The sequence below is a fragment of the Ambystoma mexicanum genome, chromosome 13, assembly GCF_040938575.1.
Source record: "Ambystoma mexicanum isolate Mex_15411 chromosome 13, UKY_AmexF1_1, whole genome shotgun sequence".
Taxonomy (NCBI): Eukaryota; Metazoa; Chordata; class Amphibia; order Caudata; family Ambystomatidae; genus Ambystoma; species Ambystoma mexicanum.
The window spans coordinates 383,420,544-383,448,354 of NC_090938.1; the positions used below are offsets into that span (position 1 = coordinate 383,420,544).

The following is a 27,811-nucleotide window of genomic DNA, read 5'->3' on the forward strand; positions in this document are numbered from 1 at the left end:
GTTGTAGGTACTGGGCTTTACCGAGCAGCTGTGTGGTTCCTTGAAGCTCTGGTAGCGTTGGGGTGAGCAGCAGGGTCTGCAGCGGCTTAGCTGATGTCTGACTGTGCCCGAAGGTGCGTCCCTTCTCACAGATCCTTTGCCGGGGTCTGGGGTGCCCAGGGGTTAGTTTCGGCAGCAGCACGAGCTGTCCTTCTGGCATGGACCAGGTTTGCATTTTCCTGTTACTCCGTTTACGGCTTCCCATTTGGCTCTCGTTCGCTCGCCCAGTGCACGGCTCCCACGGTTCCCCCCAGAAAATCGTTCTCTTTCTGCATCCGAGCTAAACTCATTTTGAATTTCCATGCTGGTTTGTTGCTTTGGTTTGAGCCAATGCCATCCCGTATATCCTCCAAAGTGACCCTCGGACTCTCAGTCATCTTCTTCTTCACAGTACTTCTTTTAAAACCTGCCACAAAGTACTTAGTTGGTATTTCAGTCCTGTCAAGTATATTAGTCTGACTTCTTTGACAATAGAGCATATTTGCTCTGGATAGAGGGGGGGATTACTACTGGAGAAGGGGTTGGTGATACTGAAGCAGGGACATACCGCGTCTCCTGAGAAAAGTCTTGACCAATCCCAGAGGGGATTTTCATCTCCATGTGATCCTCCCTTGGAGTACCACTCCCAGGGGGATTATTGTACTGTGGATGCACTGCCCTGGGCCCATGGGAAAGGTCTCCCCCCAGGGAGAGAAGGGACGACATCCTCAGATTTGTCACATACCCATTACATATGCTAGGCAGAAAGCTAAGAATTTCATGATAGGCCAGCGCAGAGAGAGGGAGATGTCAGAGGTCCCCAAATCATGTTATTACAGAGTAGGAAGATGCTGATGAAAGCTTTTAGGCAGAACTCAATCAAGCTGCTTCATTTGGTCACTCTCAGAAAGGTTATGTTAAGTTGTTTTGTACCGTCCACCGTTACCATTGGCATAGTCTCCAGGCGCTCAGGTGGTTCAGAAAGAGAGTGGGTTGAGTAGGTTAATGAGGGAAGAGGGAGTAGGATAACGGTTGTGCTTTTCTGTTGGTTCTTGTAGAACCAGGAGGAACTGGCACCTAGTGCGAGTCGTGTTTCTAGGTGTGTTTGGATTGTGCGCACTAGGCCTATTGTGTCCTGATGGGCAGCGTCCAATAATTGGGTGTTTGTTTGCAGCAGTTAGTTTCATGGTGGATGAGTGGGTTGTGTGTTTCAGTGGACACTAGACTGATCCTAGGATTGTGTGAGGTAAGTGTGGAGTATGCTGGAGAGGAGTTGGAAGCAGGGGGTTACTGGTTGGTTGCTGTTTCTTTCAGTCCCTATTGGTATTGCTGTCAATGTCCATTATGGGCTGGTCACATGGAGTTGAATAAGCATGTTTTCAGCCATTTTCTGAAGGTTAGGTGGTCTTCTTTTGTCCTAATTTCCTTTGGTATTGTGTTCCACAAATTAGAAATTAGACGTGAGAATGCAGTTCTTCCAAATTTCCTCTTCTAGTATTGTTTTGTTTTGATTTGGAGGTCGTTGTGTGATCTTAAGTCTCTTCATGGTAGGTAATAGATAGTCTCGGCCTGGAGGAATTCAGCTTCTTGTCCATGTAAAGATTTGTGGGCAATTGAAGAGGGATTTGAATTGAATGTGTTTTTTTTTTTTTACTGGGAGCCAATATAGGATTGTCAGAACTGGTGTTATGTGGTCTCTTCTGTTTAGACTCAGGAGTATCCTTCCTGCAGTGTTTTGGATGCGTTGAGGTTTTTTGGTTTGCCGTTACAGCATTCCAAGGTAGAGGCTGTTAAAGTCGATTCTTGACAATACAAGTGAGATGATTGTGAGGGTTCTGTCTAGGAAGGAGAGGTACAGGAGCATCCCCCTGAGTATTCTCAGGAGGTAGACGCATTTCTTTGTACTAACGTGAACTTGTGATTCCAGTCAGAGTCCTTTGTCTGTAAGAATTCCCAGGTTTTCTACCATGTTTGATGTCTCTGTTTGGGTTCCTATGGCAGGCAAACCGTTCAGTTGTACCATAGCCCTCTGGAGGTGAGATCATTATTTCTGTTTGGCTGGGTTTAATTTGAGGTTGTTCATTGTCATCCAGTTATATATGTCGGTTTGCTTGGTTCTTGGGATGTAATTATCTTGACGATGAGTTGTGTTTCGTCTGCATAGTTGTAGGTGGTCAATCTGTGGCTACGAATGTATTCATAAAGGGGGACATGTAGATGTTGAAGGGGAGGCTAGAGTCTTGTGGCACTCGGCAGGAGATGTTTTTAGTGTTTGACGTAAAATGCGGTAGGTAGGTTGTTTTGGTTCGATTTGTGAGGAAGAATTTTAGCCATTTTAAAGCAGTCTTTTACACTGAATTCCTACAGTCTGTTGATTTGTGTTGTATGACTGATTGTGTCAAATGCTGCAGATTTGTCTAGTAATATCAAGGCAGATTGAGTGGTGTTGTCTGCATTTATTTTTAAGTCATCCCATATGGATAGGAGTGCTGATTCCGTTCCTCTCATGGGTCTGAAGCCAACTTGTGAGCGAGTATTCCATTTGTTTCTGCATAGCTGAGTAGAATTTTGTCATAAATAGTTCTCCAGTATTTTCACTGAGTAGAGCAGGTTGGATATAGGCATGCAATTGCTGGGGTATTCTGCACTTTCCATTTAGTTTTTTATCAGTGGCTTGATGTAGGCTGATTCAAATGATTTCGGTACTATTCCTGTGTGTAGGGATACGCTAATCAGAAGTTGAAAGTTGTTTGTTTGTTTATTTTATTCATATAGCGTGTCTGACCCAGGGGTATCTGGGCGCTTAAGGTGACGGTAATAGTTACGGGTTACAGTTATATATACAGGTTACAGAGATTAATACACGTTACAGGGTGCAGTTATATATACAGATAATAGTGACTGCACACCGATAGGAAGTACAAGTAATATACAGTTTATACATACATATTGCGGGTGATTGAATCAACATGATAGGGGGATAGCAGTACAACAAGTGTCCATAGTATGGACAAGTGTTAGCCCTGTGTAGCTATGCTTTATTCAGTAACCGTGTGATAATGTGACTTCTGAATTTTTTTAATGTTGGGCTTATTTTAATATCCTGTGGAATTGTGTTCCAAAGATGGGCGGCTAGAACCGGGAAACTGGATCCGCCAGCACTTTTTCGATTGTACCTGGGCACCACCAGGCAGGAATTGTTAGTAGATCTTGTCATTCTCGTTGACCGGTTCAAAGTGAATTTGTCAGTGAGATAAGGTGGGGCTTGGTTGTTCAGGGCTTTGTAACTAAGGCAGATGGTTTTTAGGTCAATTTATTCTTTAATGGATAGCCATTTGCAAAGCTTTCTAGTTGCCGAGATGTGTTCATTTCTCGGTATATTTAATGCAGCTCTGAGCGCATTATTTTGCATTACTTGTAGTTTGTGAATTATGGATTTATTCGCTCCTAAGTATAGGCCATTGCAGTAGTCCAGTTTGGATTGAATAAGTGCTCTGGCCAATATGAGGCAACTATTGGGGGATAGTAGAGGTCTGCACGCCCTGATCAGCTTGCCAGTATAGGCGGTGGCTGACGCAGTCATGTTAACCTGTTTGATCAGATTGGTGTTGGCATCGAGGTAGAAACCAAGAGTCTTTACATTTTTGGCTATGGGAATGTTATTCCCATCGATGAGGATACTGCTGTAGTTGGGGCTCAACTTTGACAGGTTACTGTCGAGCCCAATAGGAGCAGCTCAGTCTTATCATCATTCAGGCAAAGGCCATGTATGGCCATCCATGCCTGAATGATGGTGTATACTTGGTTAATTCGACAAACATCTGTGTCATAAGAGCCTGATAATGTGAGGAGTATCTGGGTGTCGTCTGCATAGTTGGCGTAGGTGACACCCAGATGGTCCAATTTATCAAGCAGGGGCTTTTTAAGACAAGCATTACTTACTGTAAAAGCATTTCTGATGATTGTATCTGCTTAGATTCACATGCTGTGCATAGTCCGACATCCAGTGGTCACTGCAGAGTATTGCATCCTGTTTTTCGAAAGTCGAAAAGGGGACGTCGACATAGGCATGTATGTAATACTATCCGTATAGTGACGTGTAGTGTACCCAAAATCCCTCACGCGTTGATGTCCCTCTGTTTGTATTTGTCTGCCATGAGGGAGGCTTATGACTGACGTGAGTATAGAAAAGAGAGAAAGTAATAAGATGTCTATGTTCATTCCAATCCGAGCGGGGGAGGAAGGGTGGGCGCATGTGAATCTAAGCCGATACAATCATCAGAAATGCTTTTACGGTAAGTAATGCATGTCTTCTGATGTTTGTTAATCTGCTTAGAATCACATGCTGTGCATAGACTAGCGAGCAGTACCCGGAGTTGGAGGTGGGTTGTGAGAAGGAACAGTAGAAAAAAGATGTCTTAGTACTGCTTGTCCCACCTGGGAATCGGATCTAGAATGGGCATCTAGACAATAGTGTTTTGTAAAGGTGTGTACAGAACTCCAGGTTGCCGCCTTGCAAATGGACTCAAGGGGAACATTTGCAATGAATGCTATGGATGCCCCAGTGCCTCGAGTAGAGTGTGTGCTATGCTTGAAGGGTAGTTCTCTCTTAGCAAGAGTGTAACAGAGAGTGATGCACTGGACAATCCATCTAGATATAGTGGATTTGGAAACTGGATCTCCTTCTCTTCCTGCCACCACTGAGACAAAGAACTGATTAGTCTTTCTTAGTGGTCGAGTTCTTTCCATATAAAACATGACCGCCCTGCGCACATCCGGTGTGTGCAGGCTTTTTACTCCCAAGTTTGATGGGTTTTGAAAGAACATTGGTAGTTCTATAGACTGGTTGACATGAAACTTTGAAATGAATTTCAGTGCGAACCTAGGGTGTGTGCGTAGAACCTCCTTATCTTTGTGAACTGTTAAAAAGGGATCTAAGATAAAGAGCGCTTGTAGTTCACTCACTCTCCTAATGGAGGTGATAGCTATTAAGAAAGCAGTCTTAAGAGTGAGATCTTTAAGGGTCGCTTTATGCAATGGCTCGAAGGGGGAGCCCATCAGCCTGGTTAAAACAATGTTCAGGTCCCATTCCGGAGCTGGGTTAGATATAGGATGGTGAATTCTTTTCACTCCCTCCATGAAGGCTTTAATAACTGGAACCTTCCACCATGACACCTTATGTTGAGATGTAGTGTAGGCGGAGAGTGCAGCAAGGTGAACTTTAATAGAATTAAAGACCAACCCTGAGTCCAGTAAGTGAGTCAGGTATAGAACAATATGGGTGGGAGAGCAGTCAACAGGGTTGATGCTCTTTGTGTTATACCAGAGACGAACCGTTTCCACTTACTAGAGTAGCAGTAACGAGTGTTCGGTTTCCTTGCCTCTCTGAGAACGTCCATCCATCTCTGAGGGAGCTGCAAGTGTCCAAATTCTATAACCTCAAGAGACAGGCTGCCAAGTTCAGGGTCTGTGGGCATGGATGCAACGTTTGGCCCCTGTCCTGTGACAACATGTTGTATGGGCAGGGTAGTTTCACTGTAGGAGACAGTGACATCTCCATAAGATGAGCGAAACAGGGTTGGCGGGGCCACATGCGGGCCACCAATATCATGGCAACTGGTTCCTGGTGCATCTTGTGCACTATCTTGTTGAGAAGGGGAGTCGGGGGAAAAGCGTAGACAAATTTCCCTGACCATGTTATCCGTAGACCGTTCCCCTTGGAGCCGTTCTGGGGATATCTGGAGGCATAATCTTGGCATTGGGTGTTCTCCAGAGTTGCGAACAGGTCGACCTCTGGGAAGCCCCATTCTGCGAAAATGTTGGAGACGATGTCTTTGTGTAATCACCATTCGTACTCCGCTGGGCGAGGGAAGTCTGTGCTGATTCCGTCTGCCCGAAGATTGAGCTCCCCTGGTACATGTTGAGACAATAGGAAAATGCTGTGTTTCAGAGCCCACTTCCAGATGTTTTGGGACAGCTTGGACAGTCCTGGAGAGTGAGTGCCCCCTTGCTTGTTCAGGTAGTACATTGCCGTGGTGCTGTCCGTGATGATCAGCACTGTCTTTCCTTGTAGGTGTGTCTGGAAAGCCTTCAGTGCTTTGAAGACCGCCAACAATTCCAGCAGGTTTATGTGCTTGGATGCCGCATTTGGAGTCCAAAGTCTGTGTGCAGTCTGATGGGATAGGTGAGCCCCCCATCCTGTGAGGGATGCGTCTGTGGTTAGAGTGGCGTCCACTGTGCGGGTGGCGAAGGATTTTCCCAATACGAGGTTTTCCCTCGACCACCACCGCAGCGAGAACCAAGGCTTGCGACACAACCACTAGATCGTCCCATTGTCCGCTGGCCTGACACCATTGGCTGTTGAGCCACTCTTGCATAGGGCGCATGCGCAGGCGCGCGTGAGGAACCAAGCAAATACATGACGCCATCATTCCTAGCAGCCGCATGGCTTTGCGTACTGTCACCTCTCGACCGGCTACATATTGAGGGATCTGAAACAACATGTTTTGGACCCTCTCGTTGGAGGGGAAGACGAGGCTGTCCTTTGTTCGAATTAGAGCCCCTAGGAATTGCTTGACTTGGCTGGGGTCTAGGCTGGACTTCTTTTCGTTGATGGAGAAGCCCAGGTGGAACAAGAGGTCTACAGTCTTTTGGGTATTTGAGAAACATGTTTCGTAAGAATCCCCTGTTATGAGCCAGTCGTCGAGGTAAGGATAGACTGGAATGGACGACCTGCGCAGGTGTGCCGCTGCCACTGCCAGTACCTTTGTGAATACCCTTGGCGCTGAGTCTATGCTGAAGGGTAGCACTTTGAACTGATAGTGTTTGCCTTCTATCATGAACCTGAGGTATTTCCTGTGCGCTGGAAACTTTGAAATATGAAAGTATGCATCTTCCATGTCCAGTGTTGCCATGTAATCACCCTGGGAGAGCAGGGGGATTACCTCCTGCAAAGTCACGATATGAAATTTTTGAGGTTTTACACATTTTTCGCTGGGCGCAGATCTAATACGGGCTGCATGGTTAGATCCTTTTTGGGTACAAGGAAGTACACTGAATAAATACCCTCCTTTACCTGTGATAGAGGCACGACCTCTATGGCTCCTTTTTCCGGCAGCAATTCGAATTCCTGAAGAAGGATGGAAAGGTATTCTGGAGATAGACGGCTTCCCCTTGGGGGTTTGAATGTTGGGGACCGACTGAATTTGATGCAGTAACCGTGGGCTATTGTTGACAATACCCAACGGTCTGTGGTAATTCCCTCCCATGCTTGCAGAAAAGATGTCAACCAGCCCCCGACCGGAGATGCATGGGAGGGGCCCTGAACTTTTGGGTCATTTGGTGGTGGTAGCTGGGGAGCCCCTAGGAGTGGGGCCACGGCCTCTTCCCTTGCCACGACGTTGTCCTCTTTGAGCATACTGTCCATTGGTTCCGAGGGGAAGACCAGTTGCTGGCTGAGGTGTATTGTTGCTGATTTTGTCGTTGGCCACGGAAAAAAGCGCCTGTTGCCATAACATCGCTTATTCGGAGGTCTCGTGATTTGGTCCAGGGTTTTTAATGTCTTGTGTTCCTTCTTAGCTGTCTCCAGTGCGTTATCAACCGCCTTACCAAACAAGTTTGAGTCTTCAAGGGGTTTGTTGATGAGGGACGCCTGTGTTTCTGGCTTGAAACCTGAGTTTCTGAGCCAAGCATGTTGCTTAAGAAGTACGCCCTGGACTAGGAACGGCCAGCCGTTTCCGCAGCATCTAAGGTGTTTTTGATGATGCTCTGGTTTACCTGAGTACCTTCTGTCACAGTGGTTAATAAGCGGGTTTGCAAGGGCTCAGGGACTTCTTGAAGGCCTTCGCACAACCGTCCCCATTGGGCATCAGCGTAGCTAGCCAAAAAAGTTGTGTTGTTGGCAATACGTGTGGCAAAAGCTGCCGAGGATATAATCCTCTTCCCTAAGGCATAAAGCTTCTTCCCCTCCTTGTCCGGGGGTGCTTCGCTAGTAGATAGCGGAACCCCCGCCCTTTTCCTCGTGGTAGTTACTACCAGGGAATCAGGTATGGAATGACCCCTAATAGACAAGGGATCAGAAGGTGAGGGGCTAAAAAGCTTCTCAATTCTTGGATTAACACCTCTAACTAATGCAGGTGTAGATAGAGAGGGAACGGGGCATCTCTTGATTGAGGCGAGGAGGGGTATGGCTTGGCTCGCAGGTGGCTTTTCCTTGATTATTTTTTCAGCAAAGTCTACTTCTGGGGTAGTTCCCCCATATCAATTTGAAAATGTGCTGCCGCCTTGCATTAAATGTGGGTTGATCGTCCACAGGTGAAGGATCTCGGACCGGTGTTGTCTGAGGAGAGGGCAGGTCTAAAACATCAGGGTCTGTAGACTCCCCTGGAGACTGCCAGGGCTGTGGTTCAGAAATGTCTGGGTCTTCTTCAAAGTCCCCTACAGGCTCTTGTAAGTCCTCAGTATTTACGATTCTTCTCCTTCCTCAAAATGTGGGTCCTCTTCAGTGAGGTCATGTGTATCTATTTCTTCCTCAAGTGGGTCAAAAAGTCTTGGAATTTAGATCTAGCGTCTTCAGGGATTGGCCTTTCAGGTGGAATGTGTTCAGAAGTGGACACAAACCTATCTAGCCTGTCCATACATGATTCAAATCTTTCTCTAGTCCAGTGGGATAACCCTGAACGGTCTAGTGGCGGAAAGGGTTGCTCCTCCGCCTCTAGGCATCGAGATCTCTCCCATAGCGTGGAGGATATACCCCCGTCGCCCTCTGAGAAACCTTCTCTTGGGCCAGACGATGGGGACGTATCTCTGGGTTTTCCCTTCGACATGGGGGGAGGTTCCAGCGTACCCTCCATAGATTTCGGCATCTCCCTGACTTTCTGAGCGGGTTTCTGCGACTCCTTCACCACCCGTCTCTGCAAGTCCTTGGAGACTATCCTAGCTATGCATTCAATGACTCTTCTCTGTTGAGGGCTGGTCGTGGATAGTTTTTGGCGGTGCTGGAACCTTTCCGTCGACGGACGTCCTCTTCTGAGGCATTTCGACGGATGTTTTGGTGGTAGCACCCTTAGCTGAAGACGGCCCAGTCGCTAGGTGCAGGGAGTGCTGCCGGCCCTTACGGTCGGCGGAGGCTGCCGGTTTCGGCGTCTCCGTTGGCGCTGAGGCCTTCTTCGATTTACTCGACGAATGGCCGTGGGTTGTGTGCTTAGTGACTCTTTCGTGTGCACCAGTGTCGTCGGGGTGTACGCCCCATAACTAGGGCCGGAGCCGAGATTTTCGGGGCCGGGGACAGACGCTGTGGAGTGAGAGCACTCCAATGAGAGGTCAACAACCTCCGTTCCGGAGGTAGCATTATCACTATCCCCTTTGTCACACTCGGCGGCGGCCGCCGCGGGTCAGGAATCGGCCTTTGAAATGCTGTAGGCTGCCCACCTCTTGACCCTGCGTTCCTTCAAAGTTGTTGGACAAAGGAGTTTACAGGCCGTGCACCCAGCCTCGTTGTGGTCGAGGGGTAAGCAACGGTTACACCGCTTATGCTTGTCCTTCCACAGAAATTTGCCGTTACAACGTGCTCAAAATCTAAAAGGAGTCCTCTCCATAGCTGAGGACGTAACCAGTGATAACGACCCAGAAGGAAAGGGGGGAGACAAGGAAAGGCATTCTAAAAGAAGACAGAAATGTCCACCCAACCCCCACTCTCCCTACTGTGTAGGCCGGCGAGGCCGGGCCACGTGTTCGGCAGCACCGATAAGAACGACTCCGTCGAAACCACCACCGTCGAAGATCTTGACTTGGCGGGGAAGTTGGATGGCTGTAGAAAGAGGGATGGAGGTGATATAAGTTAATAATAACTGACAAATCGACCAAGGGTCGAATAAATGGTAAATGGCAATTTCTCTTACGAGCTCCGCATAAGGCGACCAGATTCTGGGCGGAAAAAAACAATCTGAGGGACCTCGATGCATGAGGGATTTTGGGTATACTACACGTCACTATAGGGATAGTATTATAGACACGCCTATGTTGACGTCCCCTTTTCAACTTTCTAAAAACAAGATGCAATACTCCGCAGTGATCACTGGATGTCAGACTATGCACAGCATGTGATTCTAAGCAGAATAACAAACATCAGAAAGATATTATACAAAGTGGGCGATACGCATGATCCCTGTGGGACACCGCATGTGATGGGGATCGGGTCGGCCGCATCTGTGGGTGAGAAAACACGCATAGTTCTGTTAGCGAGGAATGATTGAATCCATGTGACAGCAGAGTTGGAGAAGTGTGCTGCTGATGACAGGTAGTCACATAGAATTTTATGGTCAACCAGATCAAAGGCTGCCGATATGTCTAAGAGAAGAAGGATGGCAACTCTGCCTTTGTCTTTTATTTTGTCGATCTGGCTTTTAAGATCACCAAGGGCAATTTCTGTTCCATGTTGGGGCCTAAAGCCAGATTGCCTGGTTCCTAGTAGTTGGTTAGTCTCCAGATAGTCTTGAATTTGCAGGTATGCAACTCTATCTAAGATTTTCAGTAAAAAAAATGACTGTAGTAATTGGTCTGTAATTAGTGGGAATAGACGGATCTAAGATTTGTTTCTTGAGTAGTGGGAACACCCACAATTGTTTCAGATTGATTGGGACTGATTTACTAGCGAAAGAGGAGTTAATAAGTTTAGTGATAAAAGGAGATACATCTCTAGCTGCATCTTTTATGATCTGAGCTGGGCAAATGTCCCCTTTACAATTTCAAGGTTTCAGAAATGCTATAATTTTTTATACCTCAGGTATGGTTACATTAATGAATTTCAAACCTGAGTTAATGTGTAAGGTCGATGGCAGGATAGAGATGGCGTGATTGCTGGTGGTAAATTGGGTCCGTTTGTCAGCTATTTTAGTCTGGACCCCTGTCATTTTGTTAGAGAGAGCATTTTGAATGCTAGTGCACCAGGGTTTATCCTTGGTGCAGGTATCTGGAGGTGGGTTAGGGTTTTCTAATTCCTTTAAAATGTTAAATAGTTCTTTGGTGCTGGAGCCTGCCTGGTTTATTCTGAGGTTGAAATTTTCTTTTTTAGTGCAGATTATCTCACTTTTTTAAGTGGCTGTGATGTTGGTAAGGTTGACTTTGTTTCCTGTGGAGGGGATCAATTTCCATAGTCTCTCAAGTTTTCTTTTTTCTGAGCGTAGTAATTTGAGTTCAGGAGTGAACCATGAATTCAAATGTGCTCTATGTTTACCTTTACGTAGTTTTAGCGGGGCAATGGTATCCATGGCTTTAGTCATGGAGTCGTTGCAGGTGTCAACCAATAGATTTAGGTCATTAATGGCAGGTAAGAAATTGAGTATTGGGACTACCAGAGGTATTACAGCTTCAGCTGTGATATTTCGTTTGTTCCTGGTCGGACAAGGTGGTGCGATGGTGGGCTTTTTAGGCTCAGGGTTGTTGACATTAATTTCTAAAGACAGGAGATAGTGATCTGTCCACACAAGTGGTGAGGCTTCCTTTAAGGTAATATTACAATTGAGGTCTACTACCCCTTCAAGTATCCTACCTTTCTCATGGGTGGGTAGGGTGCTTATTTGTATGAATCCTTGTTCTGATAATGCATTGGCTAAGGAGGCGGCTGGAAGGTCGTTGGGGTTGTTATAACCACGGTTGAAGTCACCTAGGATAATGTTTTGTGCCATGGATTTAGTATTCTCAGCTAATGATGAAATGTCTTCTTCGAAGGAAGCGGGTGGACCTGGAGGCCTATATATGAGGTGAATAGTGATGGTGTTTTTCGGAGAGGTTTGGAACTTGACTGAAAGGAGTTCACAAGATGTCAATGTAGAGGAATGGCTAATCTCATGTCAAGGGTGGATTTGAAGATGATGGCTATACCCCCCCCTCGGGCGTTGGGTCGGTCAGTTCTCAGGATGGAATAGTTTTCAGGATCTGCTAACGTTACAGATGGTCCAGCTGCGTCATGTAACCATGTTTCTCTCACAGCAAGAAAGTCAAAGTTGTTGGTCAAAATGATATCAGCGATTTCAGTTGCGTGGGCAACAAGTGACCTGACATTTAGTAGTGCTCCTTTTATAGGGCGATTTTGATTATCATTCTTGAGGTGGTTGAGGTTATTGTCGATGTTTGATGCTGGGGTGCTATGTTTGAGGATTTCTTTGTAGATGCCCGGGAGGCAAGGGTCACTTGGAGATCCAGCAAGGTTGGTGCACTTTATTAATGTGGAGACAACGTCTTCATCTATAGGTTAAGCTTCTAGGCAGAGCACAACCAAAGCTGCTTAATTTGGTCTCTATCAGAAAGGTTACTAACAGATCAAATATGTCCTGGGATAAGTGTGCTGCAGGTTAGGGAATCATAAAGTGGAGCACAGACCAGACCTTAGAGAAAAACAAAGATGGGCAAACCCCTGCTAGCTGATCACACGTACATGGAGCACAGGGTTGGGAGAATGAGAGGCGACAGACACTGGCTGCCACTACCCAGAACCAAGGGCTTATCCAAGTTCCATTTTGGATTTGCCTGATTCAAAGATGGCAGATAGCACTTTTAAGCTCTCAGCCATCATGGAGAAAGCAGATTGATTGCATTTTGTCCACAACAAATCCGGGAGCTCTACCTAAATGAACAGGAGGAGGTCTTCAACTGAGTTGGAGGTGGGTGCATGTGACACCAGCTAACACCCATACTCAGGTTAGAGCGAGAAGTGGCCAGCCAGTCATTGCCATTATTGGGCTGTCTGAGTCATTGGGCTACGGTATACAAAGTGTCAGAAACAGGCCAGTAGTGTGGGATTTAGCATGGAAATGAAGAGAGTCAGTATTGTAGCTATAAGATCAGCAGAAGAACAAGAGGGGCAGAAATGGAGATTATCATGCCAAATAGGGAGCACTGTAAAAGAGCCAAGAAACAGGGGATGGCTAAGCCGAAGAGACCACACTGTGAGAGAGTTAAGACCGTTTGCCGAGAATGAAGCAAGAACTCTCTCCATGTCTGGACATGGAAGATAAAAAGATAGAGAATTTTGAAGAGGAGGAGAAAGAGAGCAGTCTACTGGCGACTCTATCCAAGATCCTGATGGTTGCTGAAAAGCCACCAAAGCTGAAAGGAATCTTGTAAGCTTAAGAAACTGAGAGGGACCTGTAGCAGGCTGAACCCCAAGAAGGTCACCTCTGGCTGGAGGGTCGAATTACTGAAGCCTGTAAAGGACTTAGTTATGGGTGGGCAGAAATCCTAAGCATGGTGTATAATTAGGAGAACTGCACAGTCCTGCCCCAGTAAGAGTGGAAGGGTATTTACAGGGTAAGAAACTGAGAGGGACCTGTAGCAGGCTGAACCCCAAGAAGGTCACCTCTGGCTGGAGGGTCGAATTACTGAAGCCTGTAAAGGACTTAGTATGGGTGGGCAGAAATACTAAGCATGGTGTATAATTAGGAGAACTGCACAGTCCTGCCCCAGTAAGAGTGGAAGGGTATTTACAGGGCAAGAGGATGAACATTGCATCGTCTTGTCATGGTAGGAGAGTCACACAGCTGTATATCCTTAAAGATTGCTCATCTTCTGTATCAATTCACAAAGCCAAGTAAAGGAGTGCACCTGGGCACTTTAAAAAAAAAAAACGAGACTGTGAGTTCATTGAAGTATGCTTTTCTGGGAGCAGACCTCCCTAGAACTGTGTTTGGATTAAAATAGCAATTGGACATTAGATTAAGGACATGCAGGTCCTGGTTTATTATGACCCTTACATTTGATTTGATTTCTTCCACTAGCCGGGCATTGTTAACAGGTACATTTTCCTTTTACATTTGTCTGATATTCTCGTGGATACTGTAAGAGTTTCTCACATCTTGCCATGACTATAGGAGTTAGGCTAGCAGAAGCACAAGGATTTAACCAGGGAGACCAGACAATCCTGACGTGAATCCAGAGAACAGTGCAGGGATACTTCTATCACATTGGCCATTGTTCCTCTTCCAACAGTGTGCCAAGTACTGTCAGATGAGCCATGTGAGGGTTGAGTCACCATTTTATTTTACCTCCTTGATCTGGCCAAGTATGCAACTCTCCAATTACTGTACTCCCAACAACCTCAGCATTTTGCTCATATGAAATAAAAAGCTATCATTCTTCACAAAGCATGTGTGAGTGGTCTATGATGGGCATGTATTCTTACGACAGGCATGGAGTGCTAAGTGAGAATGGTGCACGCTTTGCTGCAAACCTATGGCCCTATTGTCACAATGCAGATTCTACTATGGCCTGATATTTTGTTAACATATATGTTTAGCAGTGCCTTGCTCAAGAATAGGGTCTGGTTCTGTCGATAAACCTTGCCGATTCGGATTACTCACCCCTTGGTGGGAGTCTGGGCTATACCAAGGGCTTCTTGCTAGGAAGTGGAAAGGGGCTAAACTGAATAACTAAATTAATGTGCTTAAAGTGTGCACTGCTTTCACCCCAGCAGACCATGATCCCTCCAGGGCAGGGCAGATTGATATTGCAGTGGGGGTGTGTGGGAGATGCCCAGAAATTAATGAATACATATGGAAAGTAAATTCCCTCCCTCCACATGAAAGATTGATGATAGGACTGGTCTCTGGACTGCTCTCTATTCCAGAGAAATCTCAATGCCTCTCAGAAGGGTTCAGGAACCCAAAGGTCTGGGCTGGGTTGAACACAGAATGTAGCTATCCTGTGGGAGGTATGTCTAGATTTTTCACAGATAAGAAGGGTCATCGCTCACCGTGGTTACAAGCCTCTGCCGGTCTTCATCCTTCCCAATGTGGCAGACAACTCCTGACACACTGAGTTTCTCGGAGGCCAACTCTTCCACTGCCCGGTCCACATTAACTTTGTTACGGCTGCTCACCACAACGTGTGCACCCTCCTGTGCCAGCCGCCGTGCGACCTCCAGTCCAATCCTGGAAGAGATCAAACAAGTGGCACAAGATTAAACGTGTATTGGGGGATGAGGGTCCACACTTACCTTCACATTTTTTAAATTTGGAGACTGATGCTGGACCAACCTGCATCCCTCTGGGCCTCATTCACTCATTTGTTCTTTTGTAACCATTTATCCAGACACCCTCCTAAGAAACTGCCCCTATTATCTAATTTTAATGTTCCTACATGAAAGATAATGGATGTTGGACAAAAAGTGAATGAATAGACAACATTAAAAGAACAGAGCCTTCCCATAGTATTGCTAATCACATATATCCTGGAAACCCTGAGGAACGGAAGGAAAGCAATAGACCGGAGGTTTTGACTTGCAGCGATCTGTTCAACCTTCCATGCCATAGTTTTAAGCGCATCAGCATCATTGCAAAAGAGTACCAGCTATAAGCAAATCAGATTGGTGCTGCCACCAATAGGAGCAGTCTGGCTTAAATTGCTAGACTACGCCAACTCTGCATGCACAACCTCCCCAGACATTTTTCAGCCTTGTTGGGTCTCATCAGTGGAGTGCAGTTGGGTTGCCTTACCTACTGCACTGTGAGCAAGGGCCCCATGCCTGGGTATACTTTCTCACAAAGGTAGGCAAAGTGGCACAGTATCCCTTTGACCAAACCCAGAGTTAATCTTCTGATAGCATGCCATATGCATACCCTGCCTGGGAGATGTCCTCTGCTCATGTCCCAGATGAAGTACACATGTCCAGAGTACCAAGTGTGCATGACCTGTAGTCATGACCTCTAACTGCTGTGACAGGGCCAGGAAGTGTGGAAATGCTACTGACACAGTGCTGGCATCCAAAGACTCACCAGAATAGAATGTCCATCCAAAATAATGTTTATATTATTCAGTAAAACAAACTATTAAGGGTCAATATAAGCATTACAAAGGCACCATTGTATAAGCTAATATTCTTATCCTTTGAAGGAAGATACTCATTCAAAAGTCATTGAACTGATTAGCACCAGTAGAAATCACAAGTAAAACACCTCTGATGGAAGCAATAATGAAAATAAAGAAATTACTCATCCTTAGATATACCTTTGCAAATTTGTATTCAGCAGAGGTTGCTGTACCCCACAGGACAAATATCCACATTATCCAAATCATATTATCCAAATAACAGCAGAACATATGGACTGCCAACCGAATGACAGCAGGCATGAAGCAGGTTTTCAAACTGATCAGCCCCAGAGGCTTTTTTCGAAATCGGGCGATATTTGAGTGAATAGTCACTTGTAAAGTTCAAAGAATTGATGCAGTTTAAGTCCATGCACATTCATCATCACAAAAGCAGTAAGAAACACTTTGTAGCGTGGCCAGGCTGCACATCAATCAGTCCTTGATTAATAGATTACAATATGTTTTCCAATTTCTCAAGACGAGTTTCTTCACTTGCATTAAACATCTGTTTAACCATGCTCACTGGTGACATGTCAGGTATGTGTAATTCAAAATGTCATTGAGTAGGACTGTAAGTCATATTAAGGTCCACTCCAAGTTTTAACCAACGTTTGCACATCCAATGTCTTGGCTTTTGTGTAGGCCTGGTATAGGCATTTCCAAGCACTGTCATAATTTTAGGACCTGACCGTAAAATAGCAACATATGGAAATGGTGAGAGTATCTGAGCATTCTATGCCAGTGCCTTGATAATGTCATATCTAATACCTATGCACAAGCCAAAACAGTTGGCCTTTTCAGTGCTTGTTTTTAACTGGACTACATTGCAGTGAACAGATGTGATGTCACACATATTGCTTATAAATCCAGTGGCTGAAGGTACACCTCATTAAGATATTTATATTACCCCAGGAGCTCTTTTATAGTTGAAATTAAGCTATTGACTCTTAGAAGACTGCTTCCAGGTAACACTCACAGGGCCTTTACAGCACACAGCTTGATGTTACTTTTTGATGTAGCTAGATCAATGATATTCCAGGAGGTTGAGATTTTGGACGGAAGAGACAATGTTACGAGCACCTGGTATCCACGGGGACACCCGTATGCCCTGGTTGCCGGATTCCACCCAGATGTGCCCAGTTCGGGATGATGTCTTGGCAGGTGGGCCTAAAACACAGGAGGACTGGACATAGATCCAGATTTCGTTTCCTCCCCAACAGCCCCTTGGACTCGACCTGATGGCCCCCTCCTCACCTTGTTATGATGTCTGGCGTGCTCTCCGTCCTGCTTTCTGCGCAGGGGCGCATAGTTTTCTGCGCGTTGAAGTGACCAAGTTAACTTCACTGGTGCCAACGCAGTAGGTTCAGCGCGAAGTGCGGCGCGCTAATGTCTTTTTGGGATAACCTGTATTCTTTATTCCTTTTCAGGTCGCGGTGGTCTTTCTAGGTGTGCGAAGATTTCCGGAGCGGAACCAGCCAAGAAATGCCCAGCCAGGTGAGGAGGTTATGGTTACTGCTGTGATTGCCGTGAGTAATCTGTTTAACGTTGTCCCTTTTTCTCTCTTCCTCCAGGTGCTTCGTTCTGGTGCTTGCGTGATGTCCTGAAGATGCTGCCAACGGGATGGGAGACCGCGAGCAGCCGGGATCGAAGGATGGAAAGCTGCAGGTAAGCAGGGACTGCTAATGATGTTCTTTTGTCTCCTCTGCAAGTCCGCTATTCCAGGAACGCCGGGTGCTGGTCACTGAACACGATGATCGTCACGCTGCTGGCTGCAGAATAACACGAAGCACGTTCTGTAGCTTGTGTGTGGTTTATATAGCCTACCCCTGTAAAGTAGTCAAGGTAAAGTAGTCCGGGCTACCACACCCTAAAACACTGCACAGTCTGGTTCTTAGGTGCTAGACTGTGTGGGTGCCTCCATGTTGGCTGCAGGCTTACACACAAAAAGTAGTCCCCTCAAGTCCCATTCCAAATATGGGCCTGGTGCAAAGGCGCCAGGACTGACTCCAGGAGAGTCCCTGATAATAATGTAAGGCCCTTGGGGCCCAGAATGAACCCAGAGTCCTAACCCTACCTGGCATGTGACCATGCCAGTGGGGTTCTGGGTCACGGGTCGCGGCAGACAGGTCATAGGGATTAGCATGGCCATGGGTTGTCATCGGGTGAGTAAAAAGCCAAACGATGCCCGCAAACTGTGTACTGTGGTGAATCAGAAGAAGGACACAAACTCATTGTGGGCATTGTAGTCAATGTTTTATTAAAACAAATAATACTTATCTTCCCCTATCACTGTGAGTGTTCCTGCCTAATTTAATAACTAAGATGCTCATACGCCAGCCATGTTTGTCCACACAAAATAAGTCATCTATCCTCACTGACCCTAATACTAGGCAAAAATAACTTAAATCAGAAGAATGACCCCCTTCTCCTGAGGTACTCTTAGTACCAGATTTTATATATGTGAATACAAAAAATGTCTCTCAAAAAGGGTTCTGAGATCCATCTTCTGCATACTCCTAGTACCGACTTTTCAATAGATGAATTCTGAATAGTCTCTTGTGATTCTTCTAATGAAACTCTTTATTTCCTTAATGGGATTACTTAGCTTTCTTTCTTCCCATCTTATTCCTCCAAGGATTTTCTTATTATTCCTCATTTCTTATTTGGGATTCTCAACATGGACTTTTTTTTTCAACAAGACTTTTTATTTGCATTTTGTAAGTCAAACACGCTTCTAACAATATTCCTGTCATAATGCAAGGCGAACAACGAAAAAGTCTCAACATAAATAACATGACCTCCAATGAGGTAAAGGGATTTGGGGATGGGGGGGAAATATTCGGGGGAGACAAGGGGGAGGGAGAGCTGCAGTCTTGGGTTCACGCTACAGGGGACTGATTCCAGAGGTGGCCGTGGGTTAGGCGGCTGCAAACGAGGACTGAGGGGTCTAGTGCTCCTCCGCCAACCAGTGGAGGGACGGTGGCTGTCTGGCTATCTCAGGAAACCTCTACACGTAGTATCGGAAGGGGGCCAAGATCCTATAAAACTTTGCCTTGTTACCAAAGAGGAGGGCAGTGATCTTTTCGGCTTCCGCAATGTCCCAAAACGTTGCCCACCACAAGGAGGTCGCTGGGCCTTCCAGGAGCTTCCATAGCCTGGCAATCAAAATTCTGGCTGCTGTCAGTAGGTGCGTGCAAATGTCCACCAGCCTCCCCGACATTGGGAACTGTCCCTCTACCGTGTCACCCAACAAGACCATGCTTGGGTCCAAGGGAATTGTTACGCCAGTAATTGACTTGATCTGTTCCAAGACTTCCCTGCAAAACCAGGCCGCTTTCGGACACGTCCAGAGGAAATGAAACAGGGTTCCAGTGTCTGTGCAGCCTCTCCAGCAGTGCAGTGGCATGGCGGGGTTGCATTTGTGCAGGAATTCCAGCATAAGGTACCACCTGCAGCAGACCTTTATGGCTCCTTCCTATTGGTGACACATTTAGAAGCCTTGTGTGGTTCTCGTCCAGATTCGATTCCAGCTTGCCACATCGAGTTCGCTGCCTATGTCTCTCTCCCATTGCTCCATGTAAGGTTCCTTCAAGTCAGGGGGAGCGCTGTCTAATAGCTTGTACAGGGTTGAAATGTTACCCCTAGGCGGAGTCGTGGTAAGTGTGCGTTCCAGCGCTGTTAGCTCTCTATTCCCGTGTTTTCTAATCAGGTCCAGTGTCATCCATTGCCAGAGCTGGGCGTAGTGAAATCTTTCACATTCCGGGATCTGAAATTTCTCTTTGCAGCCCTCGAAGGTGAGTAGGTTGCTCGCCGTATAGAAGTCCACGATGCATTTCAGGTCACCTGCCTTCCATCTTAAAAATTCGTTCTGCTCCAGGCCAGGGGGGAAGTCAGGGTTCTCCCAGATCGGGGTGAGTGGGCCCACCGTGCAGTTTCATTTCATGGCCGCTTGCACCCAACTGTGCACCGTATTCCTAGTTGACCTGAGGGGCCCCGAAGATGTGGGGTTCCTGGGCCAGTCGATGTGTGGGAGGGACACCAGTGGGAAGCTGCTCCAATCCTCCTCCAGTTTCAGCCAGCGGGGTTTATTAACACCCGCCTGCCACATGAAAGCTGTCGAGAGCTGGGCTCCTAGACAGTACCTATCCACCTCCGGAACCCCCAACCCCCGGAACCAGGGTTTCTAGGTAGAACCCGTCTGGCTGTCCATGGTTTCTTAGCCCCCCAGACAAACTTAAATGCTGGCCTGCAATTTCTGTCTATCTTTCTTGTGAATTGTTACTGGAAGTGTCAGGCAGTGGAACAGCAGTCTCGGGGCTAAATTCATTTTCAGTGCCGCAATTCTTCCCATCCATGATATCTCTTGGTCTTGCCAACTGTGGGATGTATTTACCCATGCATCCGAGCCCTACCTCAAAACTGTGCAGTACTGACATGAAAACATCATGATGGCCAGAGCTTCCCAGAAAATGCACAGGGAAATGCAGGAAGAATAGGCTGCCACCCATTTTTGCCGATGTTATGGGCACAGAAGGACACTGCCTAAAACCACCATTGGACTACCCGCACAGTAGTCTGAAACCATTGGGAATGGCAATGCTGATTGCCAAATGAAACCCATAACTGTGGGGAATTCATTTGTTAAATCCCAAAAATGGGTGCAGTACCAGTACTCACCACTATCCAAAAGCCGGCGTTTTAAAACAACACCAGATTTTACTTTTTGTAGAAAACTGAATAAATGAACCCAAAACATGCCAAAGAAAGACTTACTGAGAGGTGGATACAATGTAAAGTGATATTCTGAAGTGACTTGAAGGTTTATAACAAGACTGGCTGAGCTGTGGAGTGCAGCAGTTTAAGTTGCACTGGATTTAAAGACACTAAAATCGAAAATGTTTAGATGAAATGAGTGACCTATGTTTGGTGTCACATGCCTTTGTAATTGTTTAAATGTCATAGTTTTAAACTTAGAATCAGCATTCTAGCTGCATATGTAAAAATGTTTAGTTTTATTTGAATGCAGGAACTGGGGAACAAAAAGTGACATTTTATCTGAAACCTGGCTTAAGGAACTGAATTCTGCCTGGCAACTACCCCCATCAGAAGGGAAACTTGAGTCACAGCTGTGTTCCCAGGCCATCTGCCCTTTTGCTGCTCACACAAAGGATATGCCATCTATCTGATAATTGAATTACCTGCTCTGCAGGAAAGTGAACAAAGCCCTGTCCTGGCTCAGGCAAAGGTTTTATTGGCAGGAGTCGTAAATGGTCGTAAAAAGTGGCTTCCTCCTGAGGAAAGGGGAGGAGCACTGCCTGTGAGAGCAAGCTGGCTTGGCAGAACTGGATTGCTGAGAGGAAACCACACCCCTTTGGAGCCAGAACATAACTCTAAAAAGATGAATAACTCATAGAGCGGACATGTGAAAATTTTATAAATGATACCATAATTCTTGTGATTTTTCTGCCCACATTTTAAGAGGTTTTTCGACCCGGTGGCGTGTTCAGGGGGGTGTCAGCGGAAAAGTGGATATAACTCTAAATGTATGCATGTTAAAAATCTGAAACTTCATCAGTTAATGTCCCTACTCCCTGCGCACATGTATGTAAAGTTGGGTCAATGTCAGAAATTGCAAAATCAGTTAAAAAGTGAAATATGTGCCATTTCTGAATGCAAGCTCCCAGGAAGAGCAGAGTTTGAACAGGGGATACCTCCTGTAATGCATGATGGGTGCATATGATTTTAAAACAATATGTACCTCTGCAAATATGTATTTGTTTCAAATCTAGATTTGTGTGTAAGTTGACAGGAGGAGTGGACTTTCTGCAGGCTGTAAAATGACATCACTCTGACTCACAGTTCATTCCCCAATCAAATGATAAATGGAAGTTTGACCAATTAGAAGCTGAGAGAGAGGTAGGGTCAGTGATGCTAGAACACACCCACATTCTAAACACATAAAAGCAGACAGACAGGACAGATAGGGACCTTCAAATTCCATCTGCAGCGGGACGCTCTGCCGGAAAAATCCATACTTTACCTCCATCAAACCTCCAGAAAGCCAAACTAGAGACTTCAATCTATCCAGAACTAAGAGACCAGACCAGAGGGAGAAAGCAGTGCTGTACCCAGAGAGAAAGCAGTGCTGTGCCCAGAGAGAGACCCGAGCCCAGTCCAAAACCCTGACCAGATCCATGGCGAGGCCCATTTCACTCAAGAATATAGTGTGAGTACCCAGCTGAACTGTGTAGAACCAATCTCTTAGTTTAAATTCATCTAATTCAACCTATTTTAATCTAAGTAGAACTGTCTCCTAACTGTCACCTGTCATTTGCAAAGCTGTCACTTGTCATTTCGTAGTTGCAAGTTGCACGTGTCTTTTTGAACTTTAAAATTTCAAATCTGAAAAACGACCTTTATTTAATCGCTCATATCTCCGCAACCGTTTGTGCTAGAGACTTGCAGTAACTTTCATTTGGAAGATGAGATCCTAGGCTTTCCTAGGACCCCGAAACGATAGAGATAGTCCTTGTGGTTCTCCTGTAATAGCGCTCGGCGCATCCGCGAATTTTACCGCGATTTGCAAATTTCTTCACATGTAAAAACTGCTGCTGCTTGCCTTCCATTTGCCAGAAATTCGTTTAACCTGCTAACTATCCCTGCATCATTGCTAGTGTGAGCTGAGCTAATATTAACTAGATACCACTCACCCTGAACCTCTGACAGGGAATTAAAAGCATTTTTAGCATATTTTTAATCCATTGCCAGCACATATCTAAGCAATTTGGGCCTGTGTTTTCAAACTTATGTAGTCTAAACTTGCTGGATTGAACTGAATTACCGTTGATTGCATTTCTGAGAACTGTGTGCTTCCTTCCATTTCCTTGCCTTGCATCAAGGGGGGGAGGGGATTGCCAGAGAAAAGTGATTACATTGTTTTGTTGAAATCATATTGAGTATTTCTATACTGCATTTCATTCATTCAACCTTGCATCCATTTGAACTCTATAAAGCAATTTGTGCCATCTTCTTCTTTTGTTCCTATTCACTTGTGTGCTATCTTATCCATTTCATCTCAACTCCTTAGTAATTATAAAGAAGTGTGCTAGTGCCAGATTCTCTGTTGTTAATCTGTATCATATCAGATTAAGTGTGATATTCAATTATTAATTTATTATAAAGTGTCATATATGTATCTATTGTTTAAATTATCAAATAAACCTTTTAAACTTGCAAAACAGAACTACTTCTTGGCTCAGTGGGGTCAGGGGGATTCCAAGAGAGGGGTGTTATATAGGGGTAGTCATCCAGAACGCATGAACTGGACATAAAGATATATCAATAAGGGTTTTCATTCAGTATTATAGACTAGGCGTTGACTTAGCTGTAGTGTTGAATTGAATCCTCTTACACAACGGGACATGTCCAACTGTAGGTCTTTGAGCAGGGGCGGGAAGTTAAGCTTGTAAGCGCGGCCTGCGAGCCTCGAGAGTTGAATGCCCAGGTAGCTAAAGTGGGATCTAGCCCATGGGATCGGGAAGCTGGCCGCCAAGGCCTCCACCGCCGCTGTAGAGATGCTGATGCCCATACCCATGGACTTTCTGAGGTTGATGGAGAACTGCAAGGCCGCTCTGAAGCTATTCAACTCCACCCAGAAGGCTGTGAACGACGTTTCCGGGTGTGTTAATGTGAGCAGCACATCATCCGCGTACATAGCTGCCTTGTAGGTTTCATTTCTGAACCTAAAGCCCTGGATCAGCGGGTTCTGGTGAATTCTAGCTGCAAATGGTTCCATGGACATCGCAAAAATAAGCAGGGACAGGGGACAGCCCTGCCGCGTGCCTGTAGTGATCTCGATCTTGGGAGATTTGGTGCCATTTACTCTTAAGGTTGTGGTGGGGTGTTGGTAGTTCGCCGTAGTCCATGTCCAGAATCTAGGTCCCACCCCAAAATGTTCCAGTGTCTTACCCATCTAGCCTCAGTCGAGCATATCAAAAGCTTTGTGCACATCGAGCGACAGTACCGCCAGTCCCTCTCCCATTGTGTTGGCAGACTCAATGATGTTCAGGGCACGCCTGGTGTTGTATGAAGTATTGCAGCCGGGGATGAATTCAGTTTGATCCGGATGAACAAGATCCAGGAGGATTCCGGCAAGTGTGCGTGCTAGAAGCTTCAAGAAGATTTCGGAGTCCACATTCATCAGTGCAGTGGGGCGATACTATGAACAGAGCTCTCGGTTCCCCTTTGGTTTCAGAATCAGGACGGTGACCGATTCCTCCATGGAGGGGGTGACGCAACCCGTTTCCAGAAAGCTATTGAAAAGGGAAGCCATTTGGGGTGCCAGGATGTGGGTATATTTCTTGTAAAATGGTGCGGACAAGCCATCAGGCCCTGGGGCTGTACTCTTCATTGAGCGGATGACCTCGGTCACCTCCTCGGGGGAGATGGGGAGTTCCAAGGAATCCGCCTGCGGGTATCGGGCCGGTCTGGGTGCAGCTTGCAAATAGAGGATTTGTGACTCTTCCTCCGTGCGAGTCCCCGACATCACACCCCTGTGGTGTTCGGTCATGATGTCCAGCTTTTCAGATTCTATGCAGCAGGGCTTCCCATTGTGGTCTTGAAGGACTAGGATCTTGTTCCTCGTGTGTACTTTCTTGAGTTTGTGCACCAGCAGACGATTGGCCTTGTTACTCTTCAGATAATAATACTGCTACGTATACGGTAGAGCGTGGGTCGTTCGGTCTGCCAGGTGCATCTCGAGGGCTACTTTGGCTTTGCGGAGATCCATCCGAGCCCTCGCCGACTGGCGCCTTTTATAACTTGCGTCCTTGCTCGCTACCTCAGCCTCTAGTTCCGCAAGTTTGAGTTGATGCCTATGCTTATGCGCTGCTGTGCAGTCCATGGCTATACCCCGGATCACCGCCTTCATTGCATCCCATACCACTGCCTCTGAGGATCCCTTGCCTGCATTTTCTGCGAAGTAGTTGACAAGGGCTTCCGACAGCTCTCAGCTGGCTGCCAGGTCTGAGAGGATGTAGTCTTGAAGCTTCCAGGACCTCTGCGGCAGAGCTGGTAGGCCTTCTGTCTGCAGCCACGCTATCACAGGAGCGTGATCTGAGATGATCCGCAGACCGATTTGGATGTCAGCGATGCAGGGGAAGATATCGCTTGAGACCAGCAAGAGATCTATCCTTGAGAAGCCTCTGTGGACATGTGAGAAATGGGTGTAGTCCTGGGCCTTATCATTTGCCAGCCTCCATGAGTCGATCGGTTCGGTCCGCCTCAAAAATTCCACAAACCCCAGTGCTTTTGAAAAGTCCGGTTTGGAGGGTGGGAGAGTTTTGTCAGTGTTGGGGTCTGGGACGAGGTTGAAGTCCCCCCCGATCAGTAGCCTGCATTCGGTAAAAGTAGATACAGTTGGGAGGATCCTGCGTAAAAATCGGTCCTGAACTTCATTCGGGCAGTATATAGCTGCTATAGTGATTGGGAGCTCAACCAGGAGTCCTTTGAGCAGTAAGAACCTGCCCCCCGGGTCACGCTTGTCTGTGACCTGTGATAGAGCTACCGAGTGGCTGAGGAGGATCGCCACCCGTCCCCTCTTCTGCCCTGAGGATGCAAAGAATCTCTTAGGAAAACATTGGTACTTAATGTGAGTCTCGTCCGGGCGCAATAGATGGGTTTCTTGGAGGCATACAATGTCCGCTTTGAGTTGGGCTAGGCGGTGTTCCACAGATTTGCGCGTCCTGGGAGAGTTCATGCCCTGGATGTTCCAAGTCATCATGTTAAGGTCCTTAGTGGGAGTCAACATCCGGGCGCGTTCTGAATGCGGGCTCCATGTGCTGTTCTCTGCCGGGTCTTACCCCTCCACCCAATTGTATGCCGGTTAGATTGGTCTCAGTGTAGATAGCTTAAGTCCCTCCCCAGTTAAATCCCTACTCCCCCCCATAAAAAACAAAACTCGGTCATCTCGACCAGCCTATGACCAACGGGGCCTCCGCTGGGCCAATGCTGCCAACTGATGTAGAGGCCGACGGACCTTTGCTGTCAACAGGTGAAATTTGAGTGCCAGCCCAGGGTGTGCGCCACGCGATTGGGGAAAGTGGCAGCCGGCGAGTGCCCTAGTCAGGGAGTTAAGCTTTCGGAGACTAGGCATCTCAAAGTGCCTCCGCACTAACCATCATTGCCAGTCTTCTTGCTCTTGAGTGAGGGGCCCCTAATCCTTCGCTTTCTTCTTTCCACCCGGTACCAGGAATGATGAGAGTCCTGTGGCTCCTCCAGCTCGGAGAGCCGGCCCGCCTCGGATGCCCCTTCTCCCCCAGCCAGACCCAGCAGCTTCTCCGCTTCATGTAGGGAGCGTATATGGCGGAGGATGCCATCCCAGGGGAAGGTTAGGGATGTGGGGTAGCCCCAGCGGTATGAGATGCCCCTCTCCCTAAGCCACATTGTGACCGGTCTCAAGGCTTTCCTTTTAATGAGAGTGGTTGCTACGAGGTCCTGATATAAGGAGATATAAGCATCCCTGAAGAGTATGCAGGGGGAGCTTCTTACTTCCTGCATGATTTCTTCCTTGACTTTGAAGTAGTGCAGCCTTGCAAGGATATCCGGTGGAATGGGGGCATTAGAGCATGCTCTGGTTCTGTGGACCCTGTCAAGGACCAGGGGAGAATCGTCCGGTAGGGTCAGGATGAAGTGGAACAGTCCGGGATGGAGGATGGGATCCACCTCAGGCAGATGTTATTGCGGCGGGAGCGATTTTACATGTCCTCCTGCTTCAGTTTGAGTGCCTCGCATCTGGCTTCCAATGCAGTAAGTCTGTCCGCACCCTTCTCGATCTCATAGCTATGCTCGCAGGTAGTATTCTCTACTTCCGATGTCCTTGCCTCTAGCTCCCCGACTGTTGTGTCCAAGATTGTGATTTTACTCTTAACCTCTTCAGTGCCCCTCTGAAATTCTTTAGTGAGCACCGATAGGAGGTCCTGGAGGTCTGATTTCGTGACCCCCTGAGTTCTGGCCTCACGATTCGGGTACATGCCGGCCTTTTCTGTGTTCCCTTCCACAAACTCCAGGCGATCACCCCTTCTGGGCCTCTCTGATGCAGGCGTCGACAGCAATGCTGCAATGTCCGTTTGTTTTGATGCTTTCTGGGCCATCATGTATGGAGCCCGCTTTCGATGGCGGGGTCGAGGTATCCTGGGCTGTTCGGGGCCGAGGGCGCTGCACCTTGCCCCACACTCCGACTGGATATTTGGATGAGCTGAAGCCAGGCATGTAAACAGAGATGTGGCTGCGCCACAGTTGGGACCCAAGCAGTCAGGATACCCTGCTGCTGGGGCACACTGCTCTAGGTGGCTTTAAGGTCTCTAAGCACTGCGGGCACCGGTCTCGATGGTTGGGATGTTCTCCACTCTGCAGCGCGGCAACAAGCGATTCAACCCACAACAACTGGGCCAGTTCCAGGAGGTGAGAGTCGTGCTGCAAGGGCTAGGCCCCTGCAGGGGCTCCCCAGAGATTGCTGCACACTTAACTGGCATGCAGAGCCCCTACCGGTGTGGTTGTTGCTGCCTCAGATGCTGCGTGTGCTGTGGCTACAGGCGCCCAGGGTGTGGTGTCGGGTGATTAGGCAGTATGAAGCTTCATCAGGTCCCTGGTCCCTGGAGCCCATCCCCCGTGTCACAGGCTCAGGCCGGAGGCTTCATGCCTCAGGTTGCTCACAAATTGCTGCCCAGGAGGGGGGAAACCAAGGGGCCCCCACCAGCCAATCTTCACTGCTGCTGGGTTAAAACAACTGGACTAGCTCAGTGAGTTCCCATCCAGGGGAGGGTGAGTCTAGCCCCCAACGGGAGGAACAGCGGGGGACCCCTCACCTCCGGCAGCCGCTCACATGTGATTTCTCAGCGGGCGTTGAAAGTTCAGGCGATCGGGAGGAATGAGC

General features: G+C 47.2%; 1 protein-coding gene across 1 annotated transcript in view; it reads right to left on the bottom strand.

Moving 5' to 3' along the window:
- LOC138521238 (dehydrogenase/reductase SDR family member 4-like) overlaps positions 1–27,811 on the bottom strand; it is a 382,515-nt gene that overhangs the window by 145,406 nt on the left and 209,298 nt on the right. The window contains exon 3 of the mRNA XM_069633930.1: positions 14,765–14,942. Coding sequence (XP_069490031.1) covers positions 14,765–14,942 — 178 coding nt within the window. The remainder of the gene's footprint in view (positions 1–14,764; positions 14,943–27,811) is intronic.